Below are 15,683 nucleotides of genomic sequence, written 5' to 3' on the forward strand. Positions count from 1 at the left end.
TCACAAAATTTACCATCATCCGTTGCTTCATGACGATTTCTTTCAATTACCATCGGCGGTCTTTCCACGCCGTGACCATCCTTTCAAGATCAAACGCATCATTTGCCGCACTTCATCTTTTGCGAAATCATTCATACCCAAAACAATTATTGAGTGGAACCAGCTGCCTGCTTCAATCGCAACTAAAATGAATTCGTCCAAGTTTCATGAACTTCTAAAAAATGAATGTGATGAGTAGCTTTTTTTCTAGTTTTGTTCCATTACCGCAATGTGTTTGATTTTTAATATATACACATTTTTTTGTGTTCTGTTTACTACGTTGCGTTTTTTTTTCGTTATGTCTCATTGAGTGTTGTTGTTCTGTTTTTTTTTTCTTTGCCTATTCCTTGAATACGCTTCCCTGGGTTGCTTGTAGAATTTTGTCACCCTCCTATGTAATACCCTCGTTGTGAGGGCCTTTAGGGGTTTCTTGAAATAAAAATAAAATTTAAATAAATAAAAAATCAAATCAAACTCACTTGAGAAATTTACTGGTGCTTGTTGCTTGAGGAATATACATGACGAATCTGTTTGGCAAACTGACACAGGCTGCTCGGCCCGATTTTTTTATTGAAGTATGCCTGCTGGACCGCATAGCTGCAGCCAGAAACCAGTCGAAGTGTCAATGACTAGTAGTATGGGACATATTTAAGATATCGAAATTACCCCGGTGGAGGGTCAGAAATCAAGTGAAAGTATATGCAAGGCTTGTGGTGCTTTCTTTATGAATGTTTGCAATTGGATTGGAGCAAACTTAAATTAGCCTGCAAGGTTCTCTTTTATGTACCGACGAAGCGAATAGTTATCCGTTTGTATAAATAAATAACGCTGGATCGAGACATGATGAGACAAAAGGTGCTTGAATTTTCCTTTTGTAGGCAATCTAAGCTGCGTAGTAGTAGCTCGAGAATACTTTAGCCATTCCAGTTGGCGCTGTAAAAAAATGCTTTATGGTTTTATACGAAGTTGAAGTGAACTGATGGGTTTCGCGAACATAGCGTGCCTCGCCATACGGACAGTCGATTGCTACCGTTACGTGATCAGGGGTGTGCCATACTGTCGATAAAGGCTACTGAGGGCCACTATGATACATTTCATCACTTTCAATTGAGTGGCTCTCGATCTTAACAACGAATTAAACTTTTCTCTCAGGTGATTGCTACTATGGTGTCTGTGAATTAAATATGTAAATACTCTACATGACGCGCCGTCGTGTTAGCAGCCATGAGCAATTCGTTTTTTGGAGGCCTGTTTCAGAGGGGGATGAAAGTAGCAGCAAACTTTTTCATAAGAAATGCGTGCCTAACTATTTCTTTACGCATTAATGAATGGCCATATTTGAATAGAACAACACACCAGAGTAATAGGAATCATGATGAGAGCTTCACTGGGCAGTGTCTTTCTAAAATCAGATAACATGTTGACGCCAATTACCAAATTTTTCTTCCACGTAAAATGCAATGCCTCTCATAGCTAAATATTAAAGGAATGTTAAATGTTTAGCGAAGCATCATACACAACATCGCGCGTTGAATTTGCAGATATTCTTTTTTTAGTCAAAATTTACCGATAGACACGGCGCATATATGCATTGCAAAAACTAGTAGACCCCTTTAACGCTACTTAGCTTGCGATATCCAAGCCGCAAAGTTTCTCGACTCACACGCTGTTGAAGAAGAAACTATGGTTAAGGTATGGCAGCTGAAAGAAGCCGACGTATTCTTCAATACGTTCGGCTCAAGCCACCTATACCCCAAGCATACACGAAGGGAACGAGCGCGCGCGGCAGCCGAGTGAGCCGGAGCGAGCGGCGTCCTGGCCGTGACGTCACTCGCGAGAGGGCGCCATTCCTCTTTCTCGGGGCTGATATAAACGACGCCGAAAAGTGGGCAAAAAGCGCGATAACTAATTTTGCACCAAACGATATTGTGATATGTGACATGGTCAGCGAAAACGCATTATAATTATTTTTAACTATCACTGCCACTCCACCCTCTCGCCCAACGCGGTCTCGCCTCACTATCTTATGGAAAGGGCGAACAACTTACGCGTCTATAATTTGAAAAGACTGTCATGTCTCACTCATTGCCAGAATATGGGGATCGTGAAGAAAAATAGAGTCTTCAAGCTGACGCGTTTTGTTCTCAAGGCTTCGGGCATATATTAGAGAAAAGCTAAGCGATTCGTCCTCGGATGAAGGGGTCGCTTTAGCTGCATTAGGATGGCGTTATTTTACTGCTTTCGAGTTTACTTCAACCCAAAGGTATACATCATTATCTACGTGAAGCCAGTCATTGCACTACACTAAGGGTTGGGAAAAAAGTCGTTATTAAAAACAATTTTTTCAAAGGCAGTTGTGTTTTCCAGCTCAGATGACCCTTGTAGAAATTGTAAGCTCAATGACATAGCAGTTTCTCTAAATAAATAAACTCGGCACAGCATATTCGCAAGAATAGTTATGCGCAAATTGTCACAAGATGTTTTTAGAATAGAATTAAAAGAAATGGCTGAAGACACAATTCTGCCTTCCGATCGTCGCTGCAGTAAAATAGGTGAAATGCCACTGCATGCTGTTGCAACTTCACTGAGGTCATCTCTAAACTGGTGCTAGATTCTCAATTCACTTCCAGCTCAGAAGCCTCGATAGGCTATTGGCTTCAATTTATCAAGTGCAAGACCTTAGTGCAGAAGTTGAAATAAAGAATTGCAACTACATCGTTCTTTGTTACACTTACAAGCTCAAGTAACATCTGCCTCGGTTCCCTAAATGTCCCAGGTGTTGAAATTTTGGTGCCTTAACAGCTAATGTTTAAATTTCTTCCCAACTCAAACAAACAGATGCCTTCTACCTTTCCCTAGCATGTCTGGCATATGTGCCATCACAAAAATAGCACCTCGGTGTTTTATTTAAAGTGTTGTATTGTAGCCAGTAATTAAGCATAATTATTTTACGTCTCTAAATGGAAACACAGCTTCCACACAAGTTTTCTGCTTTAGAAAATTATGTTTTCTAAGCCTATATCCTAATGTTTGGGGCCCTACAGCATGCATGTGCCGCCATACATGTAGGGCAATGCTTGAGGGACCAGCTTTAATAGTCATAAAATGGCCTAGTATCTGTTCTTCCTAGTTATCATCATCATCGGCAGCAGCAGCCTATTTTATGGCCACTGAAAAAAACGGGGCATCTCCCTGCGTGCTCCAATTACCCCTGTCCTGCGCCAACTAATTCTAACTAGCGCCTGCGAATTGCATAATTTCATCACACTGCCTAGCCTTCAGCCGCCCTGAGCTGAGCTTCCCTTCTCTTCGCACCCACTCTGTAACGCTAATGGTCCACCGGTTATTTAACCTACGCATTACATGATCTTTCCAGCACCACTTATCTCTTAATGTCAATAAAAATATGGGTTATCCCTTTTCCTCACTCATCCACACCGCTCTCTTCCCGTCTCTTAACGTTACGTCTAAAATTTTCCGTTCCGTGGCTCTTTGCGTGGTCCAAACTTGTTTTCGATCTTTTTAGCCAGTCTCGCAAGTTTCTGCCCAATTATGTTAGAACCAGTAGAATGCAGTGATTTTGCACCTTTCGAGCATTGTCTGCCATTCACATAATCGATGCCAGTCATTGTACTGTGGATGCTTTGTAAAGGTGTGAATCTTTTTGCATTCCCTGCAGGCTGCACATGACCCAGCAAGCTTGCTACGACAACCCTGCACCTCTAGAATGGGCATTACTTAATTTCGGCTCCAGAGCTCAAGTGTATATACTGTGTATTGAAGTTCAGCCCCCAACTGCTTACTCCTTTCTACTGCATCCTACTTCGCCTTAGAAATGAAGAGGACCAGTCCAGAGCTGCTTACCGTAGTGCGTCAAGCATCCCGGCTCGCACCGGAGGATGAAGCCGGCAGTGTGATCTCCGAAGGCGTCCACGCTCTAAAACGCTGTAATACTCAACGTTCAACGGTATCTTTACTTTGCGTAGCTTCGTATTTAGTAGTTAACAAGCCTTGGCCGGATGGCTTCCTCGCAATTCATTGTCATAAGTGCAGATGCGTTAGGCGATTTGAAGATGCAGTTTTTTATCGGGAGAATCAAATGCGAATTCACTCATCTCATCATTGAAAGTGCTCTTGCTGAAGAGTTTGGCAATGCTTGTGCTAGCCAGTCATCCATATCATTATCAAAGAAAGAGTTGGGATTCCTGCGCATACGTTAAACATATTGGTTTTTTGCCTAGTCTGCAAGTGGCTTGTGCTATAATTTTCTATCTTACCTTCTCAGTAGACACGTCCTTAAAAGTGAGAAAATGTGAGGGTATAAAAGAAGTGTCCATCCCAGAAGTAAATTGCTGTTGGAAGTTAGCGTCTGTGTGTGTCGGCTTTCCCTTCTACGTGCTCGTCTTTCTGGCGCTACAAGAGAAAATTAAATATGTTACGTCAACAAGCTGAAATATCTACGCTGGTGCTTACTACCATCCGCGACAACAATTCTCCTAAATACAACTCATGGTATAGTGCAGAAAGAACACAGCAGTGGCAATGAATGGCAGCGCAGTCAACTTTGGCCGCGCCCTCTCGCGGTCCTAGTTGCTTGTAACCTGGGGCGGTGTTTGTAATCCGATGTAAAATCTTGCAAATGCTGACGCAAGTCATCATGAATATATCGCATATTCAATACAATATTGTCAGAAAAAGCAGTGGTAAACGCAGTAAAATACCTCAGAGGGTCAGCAGAAATAGAGTAATCAAGCGTGCACCGGAAGCGCAGTGCAGCAAGCAAGAATGCACTGGAAGAGCAGTGATCCAAAATTCGCCAGAAGGGCAGTAATCAAGAATGCGCCAGAAGCGCAATAATCATGAGTGCACCAGAAGCGCTGTAATCGAGATTGTACCACAAACGCAGGAATCAAGAATGCGCCACAAATGCAGTAACCAAGAATTCACCAGGAAGTTGGTGGCCAAATGCGTGCAGAAAGTTATCAAGCACTTGTTACAAAAACACATCACAATGTGACCAGAATTTTTGGTAGATCCGATAAGAATTGTTTGCACCTATTAATCAGAGTTTCAGCAAAACTTTTCACAAGGATTACCCATCAGGATTGCTTTAAAGGATTATGAGGATTGCCTCTAAGCATTACCCTGCCCCCGACGAGATGGGCGCGATGGAAAGCGGCGTGCTTGCTCCATCCTCGAGATTGAGCCGTGATCGCCCGCTCGCCCGTGCACACTTCCACTCGCACAAACAGCACACAGCGCGCAGCAACAAGTTTATCGCCGGTGTGTTTTATACGGAACGTTACGCTGCCCGAGACGCATACTGCAGAAATTCGCACATATTGTATCGCATTTTTGTGTATGTGTACATAGTTAGACAATACATTTTTACAACACAGTGTACACAGCACGTACATTCGGCCACTTCTTTCTTTATGCGGGAGAAATTTATGACGGTCCGAATTGCAACAATAAGGAAATATTGAAAAACAGGAATAACATAAGGAAATAAGGAAATCACATGAAAAAGACAACAGAAGTAGCGTGTGGCAGCAGCACTGGGACAGTCGCATTCAGCGGCGTGATTTTTCATGTTCGGCGGCAGGCGGCCTGGGTTTCATGACGTTCTCGTGGAGGATTTTGCCACCGGAGTCATAGAAAGTGATCACCATGGAGTCTTCTGCAACCTCCATGTAGGCGAACCCACCGTAGCTGAACACAGAGGCCCAGGCGAACTTTAGAGAGTTCCGAGGAAGGGAGCGCCGGTGTATCAACGAAGGGTTGATGAAGTTGGCGCAGCCACTGACGAAATACTCCACGTTCCATCCGAGCCGCTCAGGACGAATGTGCTGCGATAGACACGTTTATCGCGAGCGTTAAGATGCATCCAAGCACGGAGTGGCTTGAAATGCCCAACGACTATGCGGATTAACAAGACTTGTAATTGGGCTAGTTGGCTCATGGCGTAGAGTACGATTAAAAGAGCGCATAAAAGGGCGCGGAAAAGACTAAAAAGTGCAAACACTCACTAACAAATGACACCATTCAGGAAAAGATGAAATGAGAAATAAATGCTGCACATGCGTCACACAAATTACACAGGGGCGCTCAAAGTGAAACATTTCAGCCAGTTTTTAGACGTAAGGATCTTAACAACTCAACGCTTCCAGCAACCTCGCTTCTCCCTTACTCAAGCTTTTAAACATATCTGTCACTAAAAGGATCAGACAATGAGGTTTTACGTGCAAAAACCACGATTTGATTCTGAGGCACGCCATAGTAGGGGGAGTCCGGATTATATTTTACAACCTTGATTCCTTTACCGTGCACCTAATGAATGGTACACGTGTGTCCTTGTATTTCGCTCCATCGAAGTGCAACCATCGCGGCTGTGATTTGATGCCTCACTTCGCCGTTATTAGTTCAACACCAAGACACTACGCAACCACGGTGGGTCATAACTACATACACACATACATACATACATACATACATACATACATACATACATACATACATACATACATACATGCATACATACATACATACATGCATACATACTTTTATTTATTTATTTATTTATTTATTTATTTCAATACTTAAAGGCCCAATGCGGGCATTACATAGGGGGGGGATTCATCAAAGAAAACTTATAAATATGCAACACAGGTTATAAATGGCTGAAGACAGAAATAAACGAGTTACATACCACATACATACATACGTCACGATGGTAAAAAGAAATGCGCACTCAACATACAGAGATAAATACTGAGAAGCACACGCGCTGAATGTAACTTCCTGTTCATGCAGCCAAGCACTTCTTTGGCTATGAACACCAACGGAACGGAAACTGTCTACCGGCCATTGTGACGTCTGGTGCCTACGTCGGTTCAAGGATCAACGCACGACTACTTAAGCAGGATGCAACGCTGTGCACTACTTGACGTCAGCGGGGCAGCGAGGCAGCTGAGAAGCACGCTCCCGAAAAGTTATCTTCCTGCCCATGCACATTGGACTTTTCTCACATATTTGAGCCTCTTTCTTTCTGTGTTTTATCCTTGCTGCCTTTGCGGTTGCCAGTATCTGTGCATGTTGTGCCTGATCCGTGTTCTTGTTCAATTGCACTGATTGAAGTAGAATGGCTCCTGGTCTGGATGGATTCCGGGAAGAATTTAAGTAAGAACTGAAGGGATTAAAAGGGGAAATTGAAAGAGACCTAAGAAAAGAACTCAATGAGACGAAAAAGGAACTCGCAGACACAAAGAAATGTATTTCTTTATATGACAATATCTATGAGGAAATGAAGGAATCGAATGAATGACTCCTAAAAGAAAGTGGTGCGCTGAAGTAAACAACGCAGCTCGAATAAACCACTGCAAAAGTATGAAAAAGATGTGGAAGATCAAGAATTACAGGATGTAAGCAGTACTCCAGAAAGAGCAATGTGGAGATTACAGGAATTCTGCAAGCCGATGATGAAGATTTAGTAAAGACGTTTCCTGAAGTTGGCATTCTCGTGAATGAACCGTTCATGCCTTATCAAATCGCAACAATTCTGAGCCTCTCAACATGATTATTCAGTTGACCAGTGGTTGCAAATTTGACAGCTTTCTTAAGGAAGCCAAGAAAATGAGCGTAATAATGTTAGACCTCGGCCACACATCTTCATCTCCCATGTATATTAATGAGCATCTTTGTCCAGCAATAAAAGCACTCCTGGGCACGACCATTGAAATAAAGAAGGCACAAAAGTGGAAGTTCATGTGGACTATAGATGGGAAAATATTCACAAAGATGGGCAATTCAATATGATCAACATTCGAAGCGAACGCGACAGTGATTCTACTGTGTGACCTGGCGCGCAGTTTAGCCAGTTGATTTCTTCCCTTCCTTTCCATAATGGCGATACTGCCTGGTGATGTAACACCCTATTTAGTTTACTAATTTCAAAGGATTGACGTGCTTTCAAATAAACAAACAATCAACTAGAAAATGAGAAGATAGCATTTGCGCTCTTTTCGATAGCTTCAGCTTTTCGTTTCATGTATACTCATGTTAACACAGACGTTGTACTCTTGGGGTTGGGACGTCATCAAACATGCAAGTTACAATGTTGTTTATGTTAACAGATATGGTGGCAGAGTCAGACATGATTGTGCACTTTTAATATAGGTAAAAAATAATATTTTAATGTGAATTGCTTGATGAAATTACCTGTATGACAGATGATATCAAATTCCTTGTTTTGGTCTGCAAAAACTTACGTTAGGAGTAGTTTATCGCCTACCAGGTGGAAATATGGATAAGTTATTTCTCTCAACGAGACCTTTGTTTAATTATGTAAACCATAAATAGCATATGCTTGTTCTAGGAGGTGATTTCAGTATAAAAATGTTACAGTCCTTAATAATTACACACAACTTTAAAACACTTCGACGCTCACATGGATTTACTAATGTTATTTAAGACGCTCCACGCACCACACAATCGGCGAACACCTTGATTGACCTTTTTATAACCAAACAGCCAATGAACACATTTATATCCGGAGCTATTTAATCACATATCAGTCGTCGCCTTCTAATATACTTATATATTAGGCCTCGTAAATGCGGCGTTAATTAATGGTCATTCATTAAAACAGCACAGATCATTAGCCAACACAGTTTAGACAACTTTCGCAAAAGAATATTTTAGATAAATTGGGATGTTGTAACGGCAGCGAAGGCATCAGACGAGGCTTATATTTTTATTCGTAAATTTGCAGAAGCGTATGCCGAATCGTTTTCTCTGAAAGAGATAAAGAACGCGTGTAATTCGAGTAAGCCGTGGATGACTAGAGTGCATAAAGATTAAAAGAAAATGAGGATAAACTCTTTCAAAGGTTTTTAACATCGCGCAGCACAGATGATTGGGATATATTTAAACAGCATCGGAATAAAACCAACGCCTACCTGCGAAAAACAAAACACGAATATTTTTTTGGTGCTTTTCAGCAGCATGAAAAGACCACGTCCGATGTTATATGGAAAAAGATAAACGAGTTGCTGGGTCGCCCACATTACACAGAAGGTAATAAAGAATTCATGCTAAGCAATGCACCAAAGAAAGTTTCAGAATAGAGTTAGCCATTTAATGATTTGCTTACGAGGTTAATGGTCCGTACGCATTACCCAGACGCAGGAAACGAAGTAAATAAAAACAATAGCAGTATATATCTCAGTCTTATAGACAATATTGAATTCTTCGGTATATATAATTAGTTTAAAAAATGTGCATATTGTGGCATAGATGGAATACAGAGAAGACTAGTTAAATATGTTAAAGCATTATTTTACCACATCGTTGTAATATTGATAACTTATCGCTCAGTGCAGGTGTCTGTCCTAAGAAAAGGCAGATATCAAAGGTGGTGGTGATATCTCAACGAGGTAGTTCCATTTGGCAGTGGCAGCAGTGCGACGCCCCTTGAATGGACAGCGCTTGACAAATCTTTCATGTTCTGTAGGTTGGTTACTTTACTTCGCTGCTCTGATTTGCTTAAGTATTGTTGCTGCTGCCAAATTGCAGAATTGCATTTTCGTTGTTCTTTTCTTTGGTTTCTTTGCTAGACATATTTAATGATAGTGGTGAATTCCCTGAATGTTCGGAACTGCTTCTGGAAACGGGACAGTGGGTGACTTTTAAAGGTTGCGAATTAAGCTATCATTAGGGCAGGTGTTCCGGCATGGCAGTGAGAACCTACAAAAGGAAGAAAGTGCATGGCACTCTGCCTGATTGGGAATTCAAAACATGCTCGCAAGCTACTCTGCGCAATCGGTTCTGTTTTATCCATAATCCAGCACTCAATGAGCAGGATTTAACAGAGATTTCAGCCATTAGCAAAAAAGCTGAGTGCATTGCCGCCTCCAATAGAAAAAGTCGAGTCTCTCTTGTAACTGAAAAAGCAGACATAGGTGTACAAAAGTCAGTGCAACATTTGTCAAATAAATTTGACGATGTTCTGAAAGAGCTGTCAGATCGCGACCGTGAAATCACGGGAATTAAAAATTGCATGGAGCATGTAGAGACTTCTGCGGCATGAACCGAAGTTGCAGTATTAAAAGATCAAATAAATGATTTAAAATAATATGGAAGAATGCTAAATCTAGAAATCCATGGAGTCGCCTAGGAAACGAAAAAGGATATTCAGTCATCTAAACACCGGAACCATCCCTGTGCATCCTGCGCATGCGTGGAATTTTGTTAAAAAGCTGCGCCCGAGCAACGCGCCCTTCAGTGGGCCCGGCAGCAAGCTAGCGATGGCCCGTGCTAACGTTCCACGCTTCTTCCTGGTGCAGGTAACGAACTCTTATTGCCTTTACGCAAAACCTAGTAGCCACCGTGCACTTCTTGTGCTGCCGGGCCCACGGCGCTTTTGTTCCATTTTGTGTGATTGTGCGCATATACTGTTCAAACTTCTCATGCTAGTTGGCGATATCGAGTCTAACCCCGGCCCCGACAAAGAGATTCCTAATGTATTGAAAGAACTGCAATCTGGACAGACGGTAATGCTTGAACAGCTAAAGTCTATTGAAAAAATCTAGTTGATCATGATAAGACGTTCTGTGAAATCAAAACATGGCCAGACAAAATTGAGACAGCTTGTGCTGGTATCGATGACATGCAAATTGAATTGGGCAGACTACATGAGATAAGCACTGAAAATACGGCACAGATAGGTGTACTGTCTGCCCGGATAAACGATGCTGAAAATAGATCTAGAAGAAATAACCTTGTTTTTTACAGCATCGCCGATAAACCTAAAGAATCATGGTCTGATACTGAGAAAGTTATTATTGCACATTGTAGGCAACATTTAGATGTACAAATAGAACCGCGTGATATTGAACGTGCTCATCGCATTGGGTCTTTCCAAACTGGAAAGTCCAGGCCTATAATTGTGAGGTTCGCTCACTTTAAAAGCAAAGATCTTATCCTTTCTTCGGCTCGTAAGTTCAAAGGTACGTGCTATTCCGTTGCACAAGATCTCGCCTCAAGCACGCGCCTTGCCCAGAAACGCCTCATCGAGTTTGGAAGGGCCCGTAAACTGCGGTTCAAGTTGAGACATGAAAAGCTTATAGTAGGTGAAAAAACCTACTACTTCGACCACACTACTAACCAGGTCATTGAGGAACGCCTTTAGCCATCATTGAGACCAAAATGTACACCGCAACCACAGAACTGTCAGCCTTTATCATTCCTGCTCGCTAATATTCGAAGTGTTGTTCCCAAGCGTGATGCACTGTGCAGTCTAATAGGCTCATCTTCTTGCGATGTCTTACTACTAACAGAAACATGGCTTAACACATCAATCGATGATACCGAAATTCTCCCTTACCTCTCACATTTTGACATTCTTCGGAAAGATAGACCCGATAACTCGCGCGGTGGCAGTGTATTAATTGCCACTAAGCGTAACCTACATTGTTCACTTGTAAACCTCTCTTCACAACTGGAAATGATTTGGATTCGATGCATTGCTATACACCTGCGCATTCTGATTGGTATTTGCTATCGGTCCCCTAGTAGCGACAGTTCTTTCACGCCTTCACTTCATGAAGCCTTAAATACGTTAACAAAAACATATCCTAACAGTCCTGTCCTTCTGTTTGGCGATTTTAATTTTTCAACTATTGATTGGTCCGATCCTGCCTCTCCATTATCTAAAACCAGCCCCGGTAGTGACTTCTTAAACACGTGTATGACATTTGGCTTAACGCAGCTCGTCACTGACTCAACACGCGTCACTGCTCACTGGTCCAACGTTTTAGATCTTGTATTAACAACTCACCCTGATAACGTTACCCCTGTCACCTTATTGCGCGGTTTGAGCGACCACCTGACAGTACATGTTTCGTTTCGTTCCAACGTACTAAAGAAACAAAAAAAATCGGAAAACACTTACACTCTATGATAAAGGGGACTATGTCAGCATGAACCGAGAATTATCTGAGTACTTCGATACGTTCGCCGCTAACTTTCAGCTAAATTCTCTCGAGTCGAACTGGCTGCTTTTCAAATCAGAGATGCATTGCCTTATACGTCTTTACATCCCCACCATTACAATAACAGAAAGAACAACATCACCAAGGTTTAATGTATCCCTCAAACGACTAAACAATAAGAAAAAACGGTTGTTTCGACAAGCCAAACGATCTAATTCTTCTTGCACATGCCAAAAGTATTACGCAGTCGAGAAAGAATATGACAAGTTAGCCTCTCAAACTAAACACAAGTTTCTTTCTACCACTCTATCAGCTATGCTACAAACTAACCCGAAGCGATTTTGGAAAACTATTAATCCTAATCAGCGGAATGAGATATCACTTATCAATAGCTCCGGACTTCCGATCCCTGAGACTGAGGCTGCGGATCTTCTTAACAGAACATTTAGTTCAGTTTTTACTAATGAATTACTTGATGGCTTGCCCGATCCACCGTACTTCACTATCCGCTCATGCAAAATATCACATTCGATCCCATCGGTATTGTCAAAGTAATTGAATCATTGAAGAACTCGTCATCTACAGCAGTAGACGGTATCAATGCCAAAGTTCTAAAAAATACTAAACATGTAGGTAGCCTGTTTTTATCACTCATATTCCAGGAATCGCTTCACAGCGCTTCCATTCCACATGATTGGCAGGTGGGCAAGGTCATCCCAGTCTTCAAGAAAGGAAGCCGATCATCACCGAGTAACTACCGTCCTATTTCCATAACAAGCGTGTCTTGTAAAATAATGGAACATATTTTATACTCGCATATTGCTAAGTTCCTAACATCCGTCAATTTTTTTCACCCAAGTCAACACGGTTTCAGCAAAAATTATTCCTGTGACACTCAACTTGCTGTTTTCTTGCACGATTTACATTTAAACCTAGATCGTAATATCCCGACTGACACAATATTTTTAGATTTCGAAAAAGCATTCGATAAGGTCCCTCATGGTCGTCTCTTAATAAAGTTATCGCGTCTTAACATTCATCCTTGTGTTCTAAGCTGGATACGAGGGTTTTTAATTAACCGTGAACAATTCGTATACGCTAACTCACACTCTTCAACCTTAACACCAGTGCTTTCAGGCGTACCTCATGGTACCGTACTTGGTCCCCTCCTTTTCTTAATATACATCAATGACCTACCTTGTAATATTTCTTCTCATATCCGACTCTTCGCTGATGATTGTGTGGTTTACCGAGCAGTTACTAACCCCAGCGACCATTTAACGTTACAAAATGACCTATCGCGCATACAAAACTGGTGTACCACTTGGCTCATGTCATTAAATGCAGCTAAAACCGTGTTAATGTCTATTCATCGTCGTCGTAACAACGTTATCCCTAATTATAGCATCAATAACACGCAGATTGCAACAACGAATTCATTCAAATATCTTGGTGTGTACATCTCGCGTGACTTAACTTGGACCTGTCATGTTAACCACATAATAAACTCTGCTAATCGTACTCTAGGTTATCTGCGCCGTAACCTCTTCCTCGCTCCTCCCTCTATTAAACAGCTTGCTTTTCTAACCTTTGTGCGGCCTAAGCTTGAGTATGCCGAAGCTATTTTTGACCCCCACCACAATAACCTTATTAATGCCCTCGAGTCGGTTCAGAACCGCGCGACACGATTTATCCTGTCAACTTATTCATACAATACAAGCATCTCGGCACTAACAGCCCCAATAAACCTACCCTCTCTAGCCTCACGCCGTAGAATAGCCCGTCTTAATCTTTTTCACAATTTCTTTCATTCCTTGCCTCTTGACAACCCGTACATAAAAAGAGCACATCGCATTGCCCGCACCAGTCACTCTAATACAGTATATCCCCCACAAGCCCATACCGTTACTTTTCAGCAATCGTTTTTTCTGCGCACAACACGAGACTGGAATGGCCTGCCCACCGAAGTTGCCACTATCATCGACCCACTTGAATTCTAGCGACTCATCGGGAATATCCCTTTGTAATTTGTAGTATCTGTTTGTCACTAACTCCCCACTCCCTCATGTAATGTCTCAACAGAGACCTTTGAGGAAATGAATAAATGAATAAATGAATAAATAAGGTAAACAGCATCGCTGGGCACCTTGGTTTCTTTTCCTTCTTTTTATTACGATAAAGACTTGCCCTTCAGGCATAACTCTTGGTGCGTATATGTGTATTATATGTGTGCTGTGAGGCCTGTGTTGTGTATGAATTGAAGAAGCGTTTTGTGGAATCTGTTGTCATGTATCCAGCAGTCATAGCTCGTTGTCACACTGTAGCGGAGGCCGGCTTGCAGTAGGAGACGCGAGCGTTCCGATTTCAAACCATTACATGTCCATACTAGGGGGTATGTATCTGCTTCCATCACAGGAACGGAGTAGTTTGGACACGTAGCACCCAGTGGTAAATGCGACCAGTTCCACCTTGAGATAACAGCCGGTGTAAAGGCCACCCCGGCCCGAAGCCTCCTAAGCACAACTTCCTCCGCCCTAGTATGGTGGAGGGGGAGGGAGCAGACACATGGTGGGATGGTGGTGATAAACCTTATTGAAAGGGGGAAGGGTAAAGGGGGCCGTGGCTGAGGGTTTGGGCTCAAGTAAGGCATTGGGCCTGCTTGGCCTTTTCCGCCCAGTCCACCAGTTCAAGCTCTCGGTCGACGTCCCCGGAACTGAGCCAGGCTGTCCAGCCAGTCTCGCTGGTGAAGGCGGGATGAGAGAACGGGAGCGAGGTGCATTCCCTCATTATGTGTGTGAGTGTTCCTGTTTCTGAACAGAGCCTACATTGGTCTCTTTCCTTGCCCTCTGTGATTTTGTTAATGTATTTTGGGTGTGGATATGTGTTTGTCAGAAGTCGCCGAAACGCGACCGCTTGCGTTTTATCCAGTTGCTTGGCTGGTGGTGGGAGCGCGCGATGCCTCAAGCGATACCGATGGGCTATTTCATAATAAGTCTCGCAGGGTTCATCGTGTCTCTCCTCCTCATTCACGCCATCCGCATCCGCGGACGAGGCTCGGCGCGCGAGATCTAGAGCCAAACTGTGAGCCGACGCGTTGCCGGGCACAGCCGCGTGAGCGGGGGTCCACACGAGGGTTTTCAAGCCGCCTAGGGGGCGTTGTGTGAGGACATGGTACGCCTGTATGAAAATTCTACCACGGAGGAAATTGCCGATGGCCTGCTTGCTGTCGCTGATGACGGTATTCGCTTCCGTATGCATGGCCATGGCAATAGCGGTTTCCTCCGCTTCCACCACTCAGCCAGCCGTGATTGTTGTATGTTCTATCAATCCTCCGTTGGGATGCGCTACTACCGCGGTCATCAGGTCGCCGCGAGGGTGTCTGGCTGCGTCTGTGTAGACCACTTCATCTTGCAAGCCGTAGCGTCGCCAAATGGTTTCACTACGGGGATGCCGACGGCCCTGATGGAACTCGGGGTCCCTGTTGCGGGGTAGAAGTGGGGCATAAATATGCCCCCTGAGCTTTCACGGAATTGTCATGTACTCTGTAACCTCGGGGATAGCCTCGAGACTGAGCTTCCGGAGGAATGTGCGGCCAGCCGGGGTTAGCACGAGACGACGGACTTGGGCTGTGTGGTGAGCGTCTAAGAGCTCCTT

The 15,683-nt window shown here is 43.1% G+C and overlaps 1 protein-coding gene across 6 annotated transcripts in view; it reads right to left on the minus strand.

Annotated features, from left to right (window-relative positions):
* Positions 1 to 5,451: 5,451 nt before the first annotated feature.
* Positions 5,452 to 15,683, minus strand: part of LOC135915545 (tartrate-resistant acid phosphatase type 5-like) — a 142,098-nt gene continuing 131,866 nt past the window's right edge. For all 6 annotated transcript variants that reach the window (XM_070523052.1, XM_070523053.1, XM_070523051.1 and 3 more), the window contains one exon: positions 5,452 to 5,888. In XM_070523052.1, coding sequence (XP_070379153.1) covers positions 5,613 to 5,888 — 276 coding nt within the window. In that variant the 3' untranslated portion in view covers positions 5,452 to 5,612. The remainder of the gene's footprint in view (positions 5,889 to 15,683) is intronic.

This window comes from Dermacentor albipictus, chromosome 8 (assembly GCF_038994185.2).
Source record: "Dermacentor albipictus isolate Rhodes 1998 colony chromosome 8, USDA_Dalb.pri_finalv2, whole genome shotgun sequence".
Classification (NCBI taxonomy): domain Eukaryota; kingdom Metazoa; phylum Arthropoda; class Arachnida; order Ixodida; family Ixodidae; genus Dermacentor; species Dermacentor albipictus.